Source organism: Ambystoma mexicanum, chromosome 11, assembly GCF_040938575.1.
Source record: "Ambystoma mexicanum isolate Mex_15411 chromosome 11, UKY_AmexF1_1, whole genome shotgun sequence".
Classification (NCBI taxonomy): Eukaryota; Metazoa; Chordata; class Amphibia; order Caudata; family Ambystomatidae; genus Ambystoma; species Ambystoma mexicanum.
The window spans coordinates 1,265,895,131-1,265,911,693 of record NC_090934.1 but is presented as its reverse complement, the minus strand read 5'-3'; the positions used below and the strand labels follow the sequence as shown (position 1 = coordinate 1,265,911,693).

The window sequence follows — 16,563 nt, the reverse complement described above, 5'->3', positions numbered from 1 at the left end:
CACTTCAAACATTCTGACAGCAGCAGTTCTGATGTAGAGAGCAAAGAAAGAGGGCTTTCTACAAAACGTACCTGCGATGTAATTTTAGATCAGACAGTGTTAGAGTTGACGGAAAATATGCTGTATGATTATTTTCTTGCAATTAGCATCGTTATCCAAAAACAAAGTCATTTCGACAATCACTGCTTGTTGACTGTCAGTTCAACATCATTTTCATTACATATATTAGTTTAAAAAACAGATCTTTTATGTGCGTCACATAACTGCTATTTTCAAAGATGTTCAATTAAATTAAACACTGTGACGAATCGAGGGAGATCTCCCCTTCTCCTCAAAGGGGAACCTCTTCCTGTGAGGCTAGGGAGGTGAGCCCACTCCGCAATACCGTCCCTAGGGCTAGAGGCAAGTGGAGTCTCACAGTGAGAGACTGCCCCTGTGGGAACAAGATTTGCCAGTCCTGTGAGGAACTCCCTCAGGCGAAACACATTTTGGCCTACATGGGATGTGTTACAACACAAGACATTAACTATCATGACTGGGATGATGAAGAACCTGCTAATGTATGTCATTATCCTGTGGAAAAGGGTTTATCCCTTTATATCATGGCATCCAATAAACTGGGGCGAGTATGTTAAAAGATGTGCGTGCAGAGAATGAAGAGAGAACCACAGGAGAAGAGAGAGAGGTTCGCAGACATAAGCTGGGGTAGGCACTCAGCTGTGTCACTGGTGACGAGGGTGCCTGTGAGTTTCAAACTTGCTTGCAATGGCAATACGTGACACCAGACTTGTGGCGGCCCTGATGCTGGAGAAAGCGTCAGGGCCAGAGCACAACAGGAGGTGGTGAGACACGGGAACAAATCGATGGTGGCCAGGGGAGTTGCTAGGTCTGGAAAAGACCCGGGGCTATGCTGATGTCGGAACTGTTGGGACTGGGGGCTAGCTAGTCTTTTGGCTGTAGCTCCTGAGATTCTATACGGGGCTACAACCAAAAGATCAGGGGCTATAGCCCCCTTAGACACCCCCTAGCAACGCCCCTGGTGGTGGCCAGTGGCCCCAAAGAATGTTGCCCATACCACTGGTAACGGAAGCTCTCAAGGCATCCAGATGTACAGCCGTTCACCAGGATTCCCTGGTGATAAAGAGAGAGAACAAAGAGCCGAACGCCAGGGGGAAGACAGCCTTAGCGTTGCATGAAGAGAGAGTGAGCCCAGAGAGAGAAATGTCCTGAAAACACCCTCCTTCAGGAAAGAAGGTAACAGGGGGACCAGGAGGTATGGAAAGATTCAAGGCAATCATTATCCCGCACAGTTAACTTGACACAGTAGAGGATGTGAAGTAGAGTTGACGCTGAAGCCAAATAGATATGACGGTTGTGAATCAAGAGACAATCATTATCCCGCACAGTGAACTCGTCACAGTAAAAGTCATGAAACAGAGTTACCATTGATACCAGATAGATATGAAGCTTACGAATCAAGAGAAAAGCTGGATAAGAATATGGGCAAAAAGACAGAGAATCAGTATATGAAAATATCCTGGGAAAGGGGAACAATAACTCACTATCCTGAAAAAGAACAATTAAATTAAACAGAAACAACGATATAACTCTGAATCTAAAACCAGAAGGCAGTTGCAATGACAAGGAATACTGGAGGAATGGAACTGTTATAATCTAAAGGTAAAAGACTCACATCAAAAGCATATCACCTCAAAAGGGATTCCAAGAAAAGACTGAAATTCAACAACCCCTCTTTGGGAACTAAAGAGATGAATACAAGATGTCACGAGAGAGACTATTTGTGGTTTAGCTATTAAAGACTGCTACTAGCTGTACCTTGGGATAAGAGAGTAATTCTCCTGGCCTAAATTAGTTTTTCTCTTAGTGGTAGGGTCAGCTAGGGTAGTTTTTGGACAGTTGACTTATTTCTTTGGATTTTCACAACAGACAAATGAGCACCCTAGTAATGTACATAGGGATCACAAATAGTCATAGGGAACGTTCGCCCTTATACCTTTACTTTAATAAAAGAGTAAACACAATGTCCTCTGAGAGTCTGTGTCCTTCTTCTGGCTTGCCACAACACATACAAGAACACAATCTAGTGAATTACTTCCTTTTTGTGCTCTTGGTGCTAATAGCCTTACGCCCGATATAACCGTCTTCCCCAACATATGATCCCTGCCTGCACCCCAGTCCATAACTTACATGTCGGAAATAATTCCTTGATAATTACCTCTCAGAAGGACAATATGGCTAAATTCTCCAACGATGTGCATGTTCTGCCAAGTTATTGGGCTCATGTATTGTTATGTTTTACAAGTTACACTGCAAGCTTTGCTGCACTCGATGAACCCACTCTGAATGCCATGGGGTCTCCTTGATGCTCATGGCCATAACACATCTGACAACCTCACATAATACAGCCTGGCCATGTCCAAAGGCCCTACGTTGTTTTGCTGAAGGAAATGGGCCTCGTCATGAGATTGGCACTAAAAATCCCTCATTACCGGCATGCCGGTAACAACATGTCTGTGTAGGCTAGATCTGGCAAACAGCAGCTGATCACGAGTGTGCGAGCATGCACATACCAGCATGCCAGGAATGGCCGGACCGTCTTGCTGGTAACGACCCTCAAACCCCCAGATAGCAGCATCATGAAATGCACACATAATACCTCCGCCATCGGCAACCCCCAAATAGCGGTACCGGTATTAACATAGTGGTACAAACGGATCCGTCATTACCGGACACGGAAGTAACGTCATCGCGCTGGAACGGGAAATGCTCCAGTGGCCATCTTGCAAATCACAATCCATTGCAATCCCATGGCTACAGGCACTGAAATTCAGAACCAAGATCCCAGCCTGCCAGAAAATGACACAGTCCACCTGCAAAGGCACACCTCGTCTGCGCAAACAATGTTTCTCCGACAAGGAACCTGTGACCCTGTGTATCGTGATCTGATGCCATACGTACCCCTCCACTCTTACATGTGAAAATGTACATAATGTAATCACTGTATATAATATGCTACCCTTCTACCCTTACATGTAAAGAATGTACATAATGTAGTTACTGTATATAATATATGTTACCAACAACCTGTAATCTGCAACCTGTAACCAAGTTCTAAGTATTCTTGTTATTCTGTGTGCCCAGCTACCCAAGGGTTTTCTGGTGCCCTATAAATAAACAAACAAACAAACACACACCCTGGGACAGCATGCAGATGTGGTGTTCTGCACAGACCTGCGCCGTGCGACACAAATCAAGAAGAAACACATCTGGGGGGAGGTGGCCCAGAAGGTGTCCGCAGTAGGGACAACCACACGCAATGCAAAGGACTGCCGGAAAAGGTTGGAAGATCTGCGGCTGTGTGTCCGCAACATACTGACTACCAACCGTCAGCAGGCCCAGGCAACAGGATCAAACTAGCACGGTGGGAGGAAACGTGCTGCTCCCTGATACTCATGGAGACCACAGAAGGGGTCAGGTGTGCTGTGACAGGAGTAACATCATCGGCTGACGAAGGTGAGTGAGCATTGGCACTAAACAAAAGTGAACACACACACACCAACCCAAATCCAATGGCTGAGTCCAAATGGCAAGTTTATGACAGCAAGTACATTGCCCAACACCACCCACCTAATGTCTGCCCTAACAGAAATGCCACACCCCTGTCACGGACACACGCAACCAACCCCAATGACACAAACCACCAGAATCCCCAATTCCAAACCCAAGTACCATCAGCATGCATACACACACATGCAGCACTGCAGAGAAGCAGGCAACACCCCTGTCACAACCCACTGCATGGTGCAGACATCTCCACCACCAAGTGTACACCAGAGCCCTAGAGACACATCACATGGCATGCAAACCCTGAGGCATGTACACCGCTCGCAATCCACGACACACCCGTAATCCACCAAACAAACAGCATGCACAACATGGATGCGCAAGAAGGATGCACAGACACAGCACCCCACACCGAACACCTGTAAGCACCATGTCTGCCCCTCCAACATGCAGACAGCAATGCACAGGACCCAAAATGTACTGACATCAATATATGTTGGATGTGCCTACACCCATGACTCATGCCCTGCCTATCCATCCCACACAGGCACAGTATCAGACAGCGATGATGGGCCCACCGCAGAAACCAAGCCAACAGCAGCATGCAGAAGCAGAGGGGATGATGATGGCACCAGGCTGTCCATGTCAAGGGCCGGGCGGAGGAAAACCAGCACCCCCATGCCACAGCGGTCTGGTAAACAGGGGCCACAGGCCGTAGGACCTGAGGAGCAGTCAGCCCCGACACATGGGAATGTGCACCGGCCTGGGAAATTGGGTGCCATCACTGCACACCTGCCACAAGGCACACCGGCCCCCAAGCCCACAGACAAAACAACCCCTGCCCCACTGCAGCCAGCTCATGTGGACAAGGAGGGTACACCAACGGCCAGCAATGGTGAGGCGCCTCAGTCACCGGCCACTAGTGACCTAAGGGAGGTGGCCCAATCCGCAATAAATAGTGCAGAGAATGATGTCCATCAGGACGAAACTGACACGGCAGGCCAATGCATGTCAGAGAACACTGAGGGAACACCATCCATGCGGCACACACCACAGCACTCCCTGGGACATGGGACTTGTGGTGGTAACTCTGGGGAGGAGACGGCTGGACCCATATTCAGCCCTCAAAGCAGTCCAACTCCACCTCCCATGCAACCACCAGCAGTTAATGACATAGGGAACCTAGAGGGCCGCATCACCTGCATGGAGGAGCGTCAGCAGTCCATGGACAAGATTTTGCAACAATACATAGCAGTAGGGGAAGCCACACGCCAGGCCCACTGTGACAGCACACAGGTACTCACCCATGCTGTGAACTGCATTGCCAGGCGGGTGCGCCAGGGAATGGAATCAGTGACCCAGGCACTCACACAGTTGGCTGCCACCATGGCACAACGTCCTGCAGCACCTGCCGAGTCACAACCCCCACCATCGGCGAGCAGTACCCCTGTAAGCTCAACACAGACGAGCCCAGTGCATAGTTCGCTACGCACCATGCGCCGGCCAGAGGAGCCACAGCCTTCATACAAAAAGGGTCCGACAGTAGCCGGACAAACATGCAGGATGGAGGCTGTTAGAACTCATGTTGTGTGCCGGGATGTGGGTGTGTGGGGGAGTTGAGGGATGGGGGGTGTTTTGGGGGCGTGTGTGGGGGGGAGTAGAGGGATGAGTGGTGGAGGATGGTGGGAGGGGATGAGGGTGGGTGGGTAGCCTCAGTTGCATCGTGGGTGGGCTGTTCATCTATAGTTGAATTGGTAATTACATCTCATTTGGAAACAAATAACATGACCGGACATTGCTTATTGAGTGTGTCACAATTTAATGCCAAACAGTGTGCAGTGCCCAGAGTCCCCCTATCCCAGTGCACAGCGAGCGGGAACTGATGCACCCTCTTCATCACAGTGCATCAAACAAAAATGTCCATCACTGTTTGGCGCACAGCACGTCCATCATGTGCATCGGCACATGGCTGATGTACTACTTCTAATCCTTCATCATCCCCATCTTCACCCGGTGGTTGCTGGATGCTGGTCAATATCAGGTGGCAGGGGTAAGTTCCACCAGATGCACATGTTGTGCAGCATGGCACATGTCATGATGGTCTTGCCCGCCTTCTCAGGCCCGTAAATGAGGGCGCCACCCGACCTGCTGCGTGTATGTGCACGATTGAAGTCCTCTTCAAGTGTCTGTTCTGTGGATTCCTGACAGGGGTGAGGAGCCATGCCTTAAGGGGATAGCCAGCATCACTTGCATGGGGGCAGAGGAAGGTATGTTTAAGGATACTGCTCTATTTCCATTTGTGCTCGGCCTGTACATCGTTCATATTCACATGCAGTATTCCTTCAATGTCGGCTATTGACTTCACATCTGCACAACTATCTGCCCTGTACAGTACTTGCCAATCCATGGTGCTGGTCTTGGGTGACGTACATGACTTAGGGGCCTTGACATTGGTACCACCATCCACCCAGATAGATTGACAAGGTCCATGATGTACACACATGTGAGGGCTGTGTGGCAGGGGCTGACGCGCATGTTGGGCAATGTTTGATGCATTAGGCTGCTGTACTACATGATATTGCTTGTACAGACTATAATGCATTTGGGTCATTGTAGACACCATGCACGTGACCCTCAACATCTACACACTAGTCACATTAAATGGCACAATGTGAATGTTAGTAGTGCCCGCCAGTGTTGGATAGAGTACCTTAGATGACGCATGGTGTCGACTTGCATGCTGGTACACATGTGCTGTGGGCAATTTACACGCCTATTGCACTGATGTAGGTGCTGCTCACTACTTGATGGGTTCAATTTGATGCATCCTTGTTGCATGTGTACTGCCAATTATTTTCATCTGCACATGTTACCATGGTGTAATGTAGTGTTGCTGTCGGGGAGGGGCAGTGACAATGGAAATACCTGAGGTGGCTGCCTGCGGGGAACAACTGCCTGCACTGGTGGGATTTGCTGGCCTAGTCTCACCCTCCCTCCTCCTGCGTCTCCTCTGTGTTGCCTGTTGTGCTGCCTGCTCAAGGAGTAGCAGTGCAGGCATGTCCTCCAGCTCCAGTATGGTGAATGCAAGTGGTACCATTTTGGTGTTGGAAGGGGTGTCGTGTGTGGGTGTTCTCCTTTTGTGCAGGGCCTGGCTCCATTGCCTCCAACTGTGCTGATTGTGTGCACCTGTGGCAGTTGGGTGCACAGCAGTTTCCTATTAACAGGTGATCCGCAATGCCGTTATTGACGGCATCATGGTGCCCCTTCTTACCGGTATCTCGATGCCGGTATGTGCATGTCTGCGCGACTCGTGATGTCCTCTTCCTTGCGGCATGCCGGTATTACGGGCACGGCTCCCGCCCGCACATTCTGGTATGGTGGTGCACGGCCATAGCGGATCCTTGTCGATGCCGGTAGGACTGGGGTCTAGGGTCGTAATACTACGGCCCGGGAATGGATGCCGGTATTGCCTTACCGACACCGTTTTTACCGGACTGCCAAACTCGTGATGAGGCCCAATGACTTCTTGTTAATTTACTTTGTTACTTGTTAATTTACTTCGCCAAAAAATCACTTTTAATTCTTTTGAATTTATTTATTTATTTTGGATGGGGGTTCACCCATACCTCTCCTACTTCACACCACCACAACCCCCGGCCCCCGACCCCTTAAAAACACAAACATATTTACTACCTCAACTAAGTGATTTCTTTCAAAGTATATTAACCACAGAGTAACTTACTTCGACAAAACAATGGTATACAGTCCAAAGAATATGATTTCTCGACTAAATTCACCCAGGAATCAGCACATCACGTAAATGTTACACTGCAGCACCCCAGCCACAAGCTCCCCGCTTTCCCCTACCCCGATGTAGTGTCACTGCCTGACAACGCAGAAGGAGCGGTAAATAGAGGAGGGCAACACCTGCCACTGAGAATCCATCTTTTTAGAAAGGACATAATAGCTATGATTAGGGTAACAGAGGAAAATCTCAATCCATAATGATATTATCATGATCTCTTATGTTCCTCTCAGTGGTATGTTGTCTTGGGAGAATAGCTCAGGGACAACGTGCTTGCCTTGGAAGCAAGACGACACGGAGCAACACAGGTTCTATCCCCGGGTCCATGCTTAGAAACCCCTGGGTATTAAGCGCATTATAAATAACCTTTCATATCCCCCCAAGGTGAAAAAGCCAATGCTAAGGCCAACAGTGGCATCTGGTCAGGATCTCAGGCCAACGTCACTTGACTATTCACACAAACATAGGCGGTGACGCTCAGTTTTCATGAACCCATTGTATGAGAGCGCTGCCGAGAACAGTTATGGATGGGATTCAGTTCCGCAGAATCATCTAACACCATTATTGAACATGGGCTAATCGGGGGACATGAGCAAACAGGCATCCACAATCAAATCGTTCATTAAAGAAGAAAGTAAAATCTTGAGTACCTCATGTAAATCCCGGGGGGCACCATGGTGGCACTGAACTGGACAGCAGCCAGGAATTCATGGGACAGGCCGGGGTCAATGTGTGGATTATACCCTGATGGAGCAAAGGACAGGATTATCACCTAGTTCCACCCGCTTTCAGGATCAAGACATTTTTTGCATCAAACTGACACAGACACGGTGTAGCCCTTGGCAGGGTTGCATGATAAAATGTTTACTGATTTGATAGGAAGCGGCTGCGTTCATAGATGTGCCATGTAAATCAACAATACATTAATTAATTAAATCAATTTGTAGATCGGAACCGAGGTTTTCATGGAAGAGTGCCGTGGAAAGATGCACCAGCCTGGGTTTAGGTCTACTTGGTCCAAAATATTTGACCTTTTCACATTTTACAAAATTTCATTTTGGTTGTGTTTTGGGTGAACAATGCAGGGTGAGACCCCCTGCAACCCTCCCTATTACCTTACCCCACTCCATATATATACTTCATTAAATGTGACCGAATTTCGACCAAGAAAACGATTAAACAGATGGGGTCAAATGTAAAAGGTCAAATGTTTTTCAAACAAGTAGGCTAATACCATCTGCCCCACTGCAATAGTTTTAGAATCCAGGCATCTTTAGAGCTGTATCTTTGCTTGACTCTCCCCACATGGGAGTAGGTAGTTAGGAGCCGCCTGTCTGGGAATTTCTCCTGCTAACACCCAGACTTCAGCAAGGATACTGGGGACCAAGAGATGGCAAATAGCTTGTATTTTGGAAAATATATATGGGACTAGCACAAAAAAAGGAAAACCAGAGTTATGACCATTATTATCTTTAATTAATAAATACACGATTTCTCATCATACTTCAGCGGTGTTATGTTGCATTTTTGTGTTTTATACCACGCACCACAGCTGTTTGCACTGCCATCTGGAACTTGGTGATGTGCAACATACGGGAGTTGGTTTGCATTAGTGGGGAGAGCATGAAAATGCAAGATAGCTTTGCTGTTGTATTGATGGATGCCGATCAGATGTACCCAGGCTCTGCGTGCAGTTAAGTTTCCAGGTCATGTGTGGTGTGTTGAGGGCACTTGAGTCATCTGTATGCAATAGGCAGCCTTCCACACCCAATGCATGAGGAAGCAGGAGCCAGGTCTGTGTCAATACTTATTTCGTTGACAGGACGGGTGGGTCATGGAAGAAGTTAATTCCTATCAGCCTGAGAACACATAGGAAACCCCTCTCGAAAACCACATTGCAAAGCACATCAGTAATGATGTGGGCTCAGGAGTGGTTTTGAGGGATAAACCTCACCGACCAGTGGCTCCGTTTTGGTTCATAAAGGATGTGCCCGCCATGCATCTAACGCCGCCTTATGAAGAGAGGCAGTGAATGGGCAAGCTGGGGTGTATTCTGCAGCCTTGCCCCAGGCACGCCTGGCTATGAGAGCAGGGTAGTGCTTGTGGCAGAAATGCGTTGACTACGGACACTGAGAAAAAGAAAACTCAGCATGGAGTATTCACGCCCTCCCTCTGCCCTATCCACGGGGGCATTTTATGGAGCAATTGCTTTCTTGTTTCCTCCTTTCCCTTTCTGTTTCCAAGCCAAGAGGGACATCTGTGCTTAATCAATAAACGTATTATTACGTGCGGATAGGCCCAAGTAAGTATAGCCTTAGGCGTACCGCATGTAGGAACGGGGTACAGAAAAATCACACATAATTATAGAAGGACTTACCTCTGTATTTTGAAGTTGTTTTATTAAGGAACATGGGCATCCATTCGTAAAGTGCAATGTTCTGCAAAACACAAGGGAATACGGTCCATTTCATGTCTTAACAAGTTCGACATATGGGTACAGATCTTATGGGGGGCATGCATTTGGGGTCTCTGTCCTTTACATTTTTTACCAGGTGGTTATTGTGCCTGTCCTTTTGAAATGTCTCCCTTGTCACAAATGATTCCCATATCAATAGTGTACGCCACAGATTCTTATACATTTGGCTAGTGACTAATAACAACACAGACAATTCTCACAGAATTTGAGCCACGCCTTCTACACTCACTTGCTTTACACTCTGCTAATACGATGGTTGTGAACAATGCATTTTTCTATTAATATTCAAATCCTTAAAGTGTCTTTGTTAACCCTGGGAATCGTTGATCCAAATGTGAACTAGTTTGACTCGAAGAAACCCCCCACTCATCACTTTTGTTTTTTTGTTCCTCATCTTTGGGCAGATTGTTCCATCAGGTACGACTCTGATCTGCCCCAAATGTTATCCTGATTTTTCTTTCAACCTCCAAGGCAATAAAGTCAAGTTAGCATCCTTCCAGAATTGCTGCCTTCCCACTTCTCCCACTTTCACTGCTACATCACTCGGTTGTGTGTAGGCATCTTGGAGTAAGACACAGACAACAGTCTCTGAATTAGAAATAAAACTTTATTAACTTAAAATCAGGATGGAAAAAGGCCTTTCTTGCCCTATACTATGGTGAGAATCCCTACCAAAATAAAAAGAAAGTCAAAGAGTTCAAATTAGGAATCTGCCTGTGTCCAAAACCTGTACTTGCCCTCACAACTAATCTATACTATGTTTAGGGATGTCAGCAACCAACAAAACAGTGTTCAACACAATGTTCGGAGCTCCATCCAGCTTGATTCTTCCTTTTAGCTCCCTTCCCCAAGTATAAAATAGTTTCCAACAAAAGTCTCAGGATTGCATTAAGTTCAGGATGATAGAGTTTTAACCAAGACTCTGGGTTACCTTTACCCAGTTCCAAATAACACAGTTCCAAACACAAAAGTATCCATCCTCAAGTCGATAAAGTGGGTCAAGCCTCAGGGTTCCCTTCCCCAAGGCTCACTTTCAATGTCACAATAGTATGTTCATTCTTCTTAATGTTCTTTATATGATTGGTCTTTGTACAAAATATCTTGACTTATAGTTGCAGTTCTTTCAGCTTTCAAAGTATATTTTATTATTTACAATTTCTGTCACTTTGTTGTTTAATATGCCTCTCTTTGGTTCACTGTTAAAGTTCACCTCCAAAGTTCGATTTACCCTGAAGTTCAACATTAGTGGGTTCACTTGCCTTGTTAAAGTTCTGTTCATATCTTTCTAGATTGCCTTTTATGAAGTGCCCAACACTCTGAGACTTTCGAAAACAAACTTTCATTCAAACTTGACCACTCTGCTACGAAGGTTTCTAAATTGTTCAATAGTTAACAAGGATTCTAATTGGAGACCTTTGAAAACGTGTTCTATCACACACACGACCACTCCGATACAAAGAAATCCTCAGTGTAAATTCAAACACTCGCATACCAGGTTTCCTCTTTGATAGAAACTCACTGGTTGCGTCCACAGGGTTTCCCAGCAGCACAGTTCACTCAGCTTTCTGTTCTATGCCTCAGGACTGCCCCTCAAGCACTCCTGTGTTGGCTTCTTTCCACAGGAAAACAAGCACTCTGAACACCAGAAAAATGGGACAGCCTCTATGCACAGCTCCCTTTCCAGCGTTCGATCAGTTCCATGGAGTCCAAGCTCCTAGGCCACACTTCCATGAACCGTCAGCGTGCTTCAAAAAAACAGATCCCTGCTGCTTCTCTTAGCCTTTCTGCTGCTGCTTCAACACCACCGCCACCACCTCTCCTTCTGCCTCTTGACTGAGGTTCCTTTTATAAACCTGCAGCCCTTTAACAGGCTGCAGGTGCAAATGTGCAATTAGCGCTGCCTGACCATCATGAAGGGGACATGCCTGACCTTTACAACTGTCAGCAGGCCTCTTCCTCATCCGAGTACCAGAGTGGTAAAAGCACCTAGTCTTCCTTACTCCTGGTTGCCTCTTCTTCGTCCCAGTACTGTCAGAGGAAGTCAGCGGAGCATACTCACAGTAACCCATGAAGGCATGGAAAGGGTTGGGTTGTTCGTTAGTAGGGAAGGGGGGGTACCATGTCTCTCCGAAGGGCATCCAGCTCCCAGTCCCCAAAGACCTTCCACCTAGGTGATCCTCCCTTGCTTGACTACCCCCAGGGTCAGGACCCAAGAACGCTGGCCTTTCCCTGGCAACCTGCACAGAATATCCCATGGGAGTGGAAGTGAAAATACCCTCAGATTTTTCACAGTTGCCACTGTGCTTTTAGAGCTCTTTCTCATAGAGACTACTGCAATAAAGTAGAAAACCTTGGGCTCATTTAAGATGGTCAAAAACTACACAGCTAGACTCATCCTTGGTTGGTATTAAATGGGTGGGGGTATTTTCTGAGTATGATACAATGCGCTGATACATGAAAGGAAAACCTCTATGCCTCATGATCTTTGAATCACTGGGTTACAAAGCCATGTCTTTTTCCTGACCAACACTTTTTTTTCACAAAGTTTTAGTTCTTCAGTGCTTAATAAAATATGCTATACATGGTACATAAAATATAGAATGATTATCATAAAAAAGTCAAAATTAGTTTAGAATAAAGAAAGATATAGAATAATAGAAATTAACATATTAGCCAAACACATTAGTAGCAATCTTTTTTTATTTTAGAAAGATACTTTTTATGATGAAACCTAACCTGAATAATACATCTACTCTCAAATTTCTCTGATATGCTTATCACAGTGGGTTGTGTCTATCTAATTGCTGACTGCAATGTAAACTTTTTAAATGAAGAATGTACATTTCAAAAGATAAGAATAGAACAATTTCTTATGGAATTTTTTGCCCTAACATTATTTCATGACCATGAATTAGTAACATACACTAAGCAAGGTGGGCATATCTAACTTTTATTTTGTTTTTGCAAAGACTTTTGGTTACATTTGAATTTGGTGTAAATTAGGGGTATGGAATATCTTATATATCTTATATGATATCAAAATGTTATATCCCCTAAATAATACTAAGAGTACATTTATAATACTAAAGTGATCACAGCTTTTCCATTTAGGATCTACCCAGTGAAAGAAGCTAAACTATTTCTTCTCATTGGTCATTGTGCCCCAAATGTATACTGGTTTTCTTATTATTATATACGGATGGATCTGTTTTCAAAATATTCTGTTAACAAATGTAAACTATAACTTTCTTGCAAGTTTCTCGTTCATGTTTTAGTTATGCTATTTGACTGATAAAGACTGTGTTTAATTTCAGGCCATATTTGTGTCAAGTGTTTGGAATGTTGACTGTTCCTTGCTGATCATAGCCTAAACATTCCATTGGGGTCTACAGGCAACAAGAAAACATAGTCATATTTCTTTCAGTTTCTAGTTGCAATGATGGATGGTGTGAGAGTAACATCTATGTCATCTGTTTATATTACTGTGCCTCCACTTACCAGGTGCTATTTTGTAAATTATTGAACAATCCTGATTGAGATTTTTAACTGCCATATTAGTCAATATACCAGGTAAACGTAATTTCTATTGACCTGAAAAAATGACGCCACCTTTGTTTATGATTGTTACATCTATAGAAGTACTGATCATTGGATGTGATTATGTCAATCCAAGCATATCATTCACTAACTACAAAATGAAATTGATGGCATCTTACCTTTCGTCAATATGTTTTCTATTTCACTGGGTAAGAAACATCATTGATGAGGGACCATTTATTTTAAAACTAATGGTAGAAAAGATAATTTAAACACGTGTGTTGTTCTCGCAAACGTTTTACAAAATAATACTTAAAATGCAGAAAATCTATGTATAAGTACGTACAAGGACTAGTGCATTGGTGAATACAAATTAATAAAAAGCAATTATTCATCCCTAGTGTATAAATTGAAGGTCATTACTTTATCATCCATGCATGGAATGCAAGTGTACATGTACATAAGCATAACATGATATCAATTGGTATATAAAGAAAATAAAAAATATGTTGTTATGTTGTAACATTTCTATACAGGTATAGATTGATGTACTAATAACTAATAAATAATCAAAATGCCCTCTGAAAGGGAAACCTAGATATCTTAAAACACATACATTCAACATAATGCAAATGTTTCATTATAGTACTGAACATTGAAGTTCTGAACATCACAGGAATACATGTAGTTTCTGTTCTTGGTTCAGACCATGTGTCATTGCTCAGGATAGAAATATGTGTCCGGCTTCTCTCTGTCTCATTAATCATTCTTTATTGCTACCTTGCTCTCTTGAGGACAACATTTCTGTTCCTGAGAAGCATTTTGTCGTGACTGCGAAGGGCTATGGTACTCTCCCATGACCCCTCCTCATCTGATGTTCCAGAAGAAGTGCTTTGTGTCTGTGAGGTCTCTCCTCTTCTCGGTGTTGCCTTCTGGTTCTTCTTCTTTCTTGTCTTTACCCTCTTGTCGTGTAGGTAAGGACGGGCTCCGCTGGAGGCCACCTTGGCAGCAGGTGAAACTCCTAACCAAGTTGGACCCCCAGCAAGCCTGCCTTAGACTCAGGGAAAAAGCTTCTACAGCTCCAAAAAACCCTGGAGGGTGCTGGCTGCGCGAGGAGTTTGGCTTGGCTTGAATCAGGTAAGTCTTTAAATGGCGGGCGAAGAGTAGACCCAGCAAGTCCAATTGCGTGATGTCTTGTTAAGGGATCAGCTGTTGGTATGTACACAGTAGCACGTAGGAAGAGGAATATGTAACAGGAAAATAAAATAGGGAGAAACGGCCAGAGTGGCTTTAGAGCGTGCAGAGGCACAGAAAAGGAGAACACCCCACGGCACTTCCGAAGAGGTATCGTGCGGACCGAAAGCAAGAAGTAATAGAGAACACTCCAGATACCTGGAAGAGAGAGAGAGAGAGGATACGGAGGAAACAGAGGAAGCTGAACGGGAAGGCTGAAGAGGAAGGAGGCAACGGTAACGAGATACTGCCGCGGGAAGGAACGGCGAGCAAACTCGCACGGAAAGCTTAGCGAACGGAGGACCAGAATGCCAAACAGGTAATGGAGCGATACAACGCACTCAGCGGAAGCTTCAGTGCGTTGTTATAGAAACGCCATAAGCGGCGGCCATCTTAGGGGAAGACTACACCGCGCATAGCGCTTCTAGCTGCTGTTCACTCCTTACACCGGGAAAGGGACCATCTATGCCAAACCTTCCAGGGCCGGAACATAACAGTATGCCCCCTCCTCATCGTGGTCCCCCCGGCTTGCCTGGATGTCTTCTGTGAAAAATTTGCAATAAACGAGGTGCATGAATGTGATGCCTGGGTTCCCAAGTGCGTTCGGCCACAGAATACCTCTTCCAATGTACCAGATATTGCAAGGACCCTCGGTAGTATCTGGAGTCCACAATGTGAGACACTTCATATTCAGCAGGTTCCGAGGGAGAAGGAATCTTCTGTTGAACTCTGGGCCTGTGATGTGGATCCGGAATAAAAGGCTTCAGTAGAGAGGTATGGAATACAGGGTGAACTCTCTTCATCTTCTGTGGGAGTCGAAGTCGGTAAGCCACCGGGTTGATTTGTTCAACTATAGAGTAGGGGCCCAGGTATTTAGGGGCGAATTTGCCTGGGTGTAGCCACCGAGGAAGGAATTTGGCTGAAAGCCAAACCAAAGTACCAGGAACCCATTTCGGATTGTTCCGTCTATGAAGATCTGCCCCCTCCTTGTTGTTCTTGCGACTTTCCTCCAATGCTCCCAAGGCCTCCTTTGGGTAGATCGGATAACTTCCAATAAACAGTCCACGGTGGGAGAATCAGAACATCCCTTCTTAATCCCAGGAACATGGGATGGGTGGAATCCATAGGTGCACAAAAACGGACTCATCGTAATGGCAGAATGATATGTGTTATTATATGAAAATTCTGCCAAGGGTAACAAAGAGGACCAGTTGTCCTGCTCCCGGTTACAAAAACTTCTGAGGTATTGTTTGAGAGTGGCATTCAGTCTTTCTGTCTGACCGTTGCTTTGTGGATGGAATCCAGATGAGAGTGCCCTCTGTATTCCCAGTTGCTTACACAGGGAAGCCCAGAATCGAGAAGTGAACTGTGACCCTCTGTCTGAGAGCACTTTTCTGGGTAATCCATGGAGTCGAACAATATCTCGAAGGAAAACAGTTGCCATTTCTGGAGCTGTAGGAAGTCCTGTAAGTGCTGTGAAGTGGGCCATCTTACTAAAGGAGTCTACGGTGACCATAATGGCTTGGTGACCTTCCGAAAGTGGTAGGTCCATAATAAAGTCAGTTGACACGTGTTCCCAGGGCTGTGAGGGAACCTCCGGTTGTTGCAACAGACCCAATGGTTTGCCAGTTTGGGCTTACTGATGGCACATACTGGACAGGAGGACACGTATCGTCTGACATCTTGTGACAGAGTAGGCCACCAGAAGAGTCTCTTCACCAATTCCACCGTATTCCTCAGGCCCTTGTGACCTGCCAGGGGAGACTCATGGCACCACCTTAACACCTGCGTTCTCAGATTGTGCGTTGGGATAAATAGAGCTGAGTCGTGGTATAACAGCCCATCCTTCAAAAGTAGGTCGGGGTTACTTCAGTCATTGCTCTGAATCCCCTCCTGAAAAAAACTAGAGACCACCGAAATAAACCTC

The 16,563-nt window shown here is 45.6% G+C and overlaps 1 protein-coding gene across 2 annotated transcripts in view; it reads right to left on the bottom strand.

Moving 5' to 3' along the window:
* Nucleotides 1-16,563, bottom strand: part of LOC138504310 (dual oxidase 1-like) — a 1,064,761-nt gene that overhangs the window by 495,886 nt on the left and 552,312 nt on the right. For both annotated transcript variants that reach the window (XM_069624719.1, XM_069624718.1), the window contains exons 8-9: nucleotides 9,768-9,828; nucleotides 8,041-8,134 (exon numbers count right to left, since the gene is read on the bottom strand). In XM_069624719.1, the coding sequence (XP_069480820.1) occupies nucleotides 8,041-8,134; nucleotides 9,768-9,828 (155 nt within the window). The remainder of the gene's footprint in view (nucleotides 1-8,040; nucleotides 8,135-9,767; nucleotides 9,829-16,563) is intronic.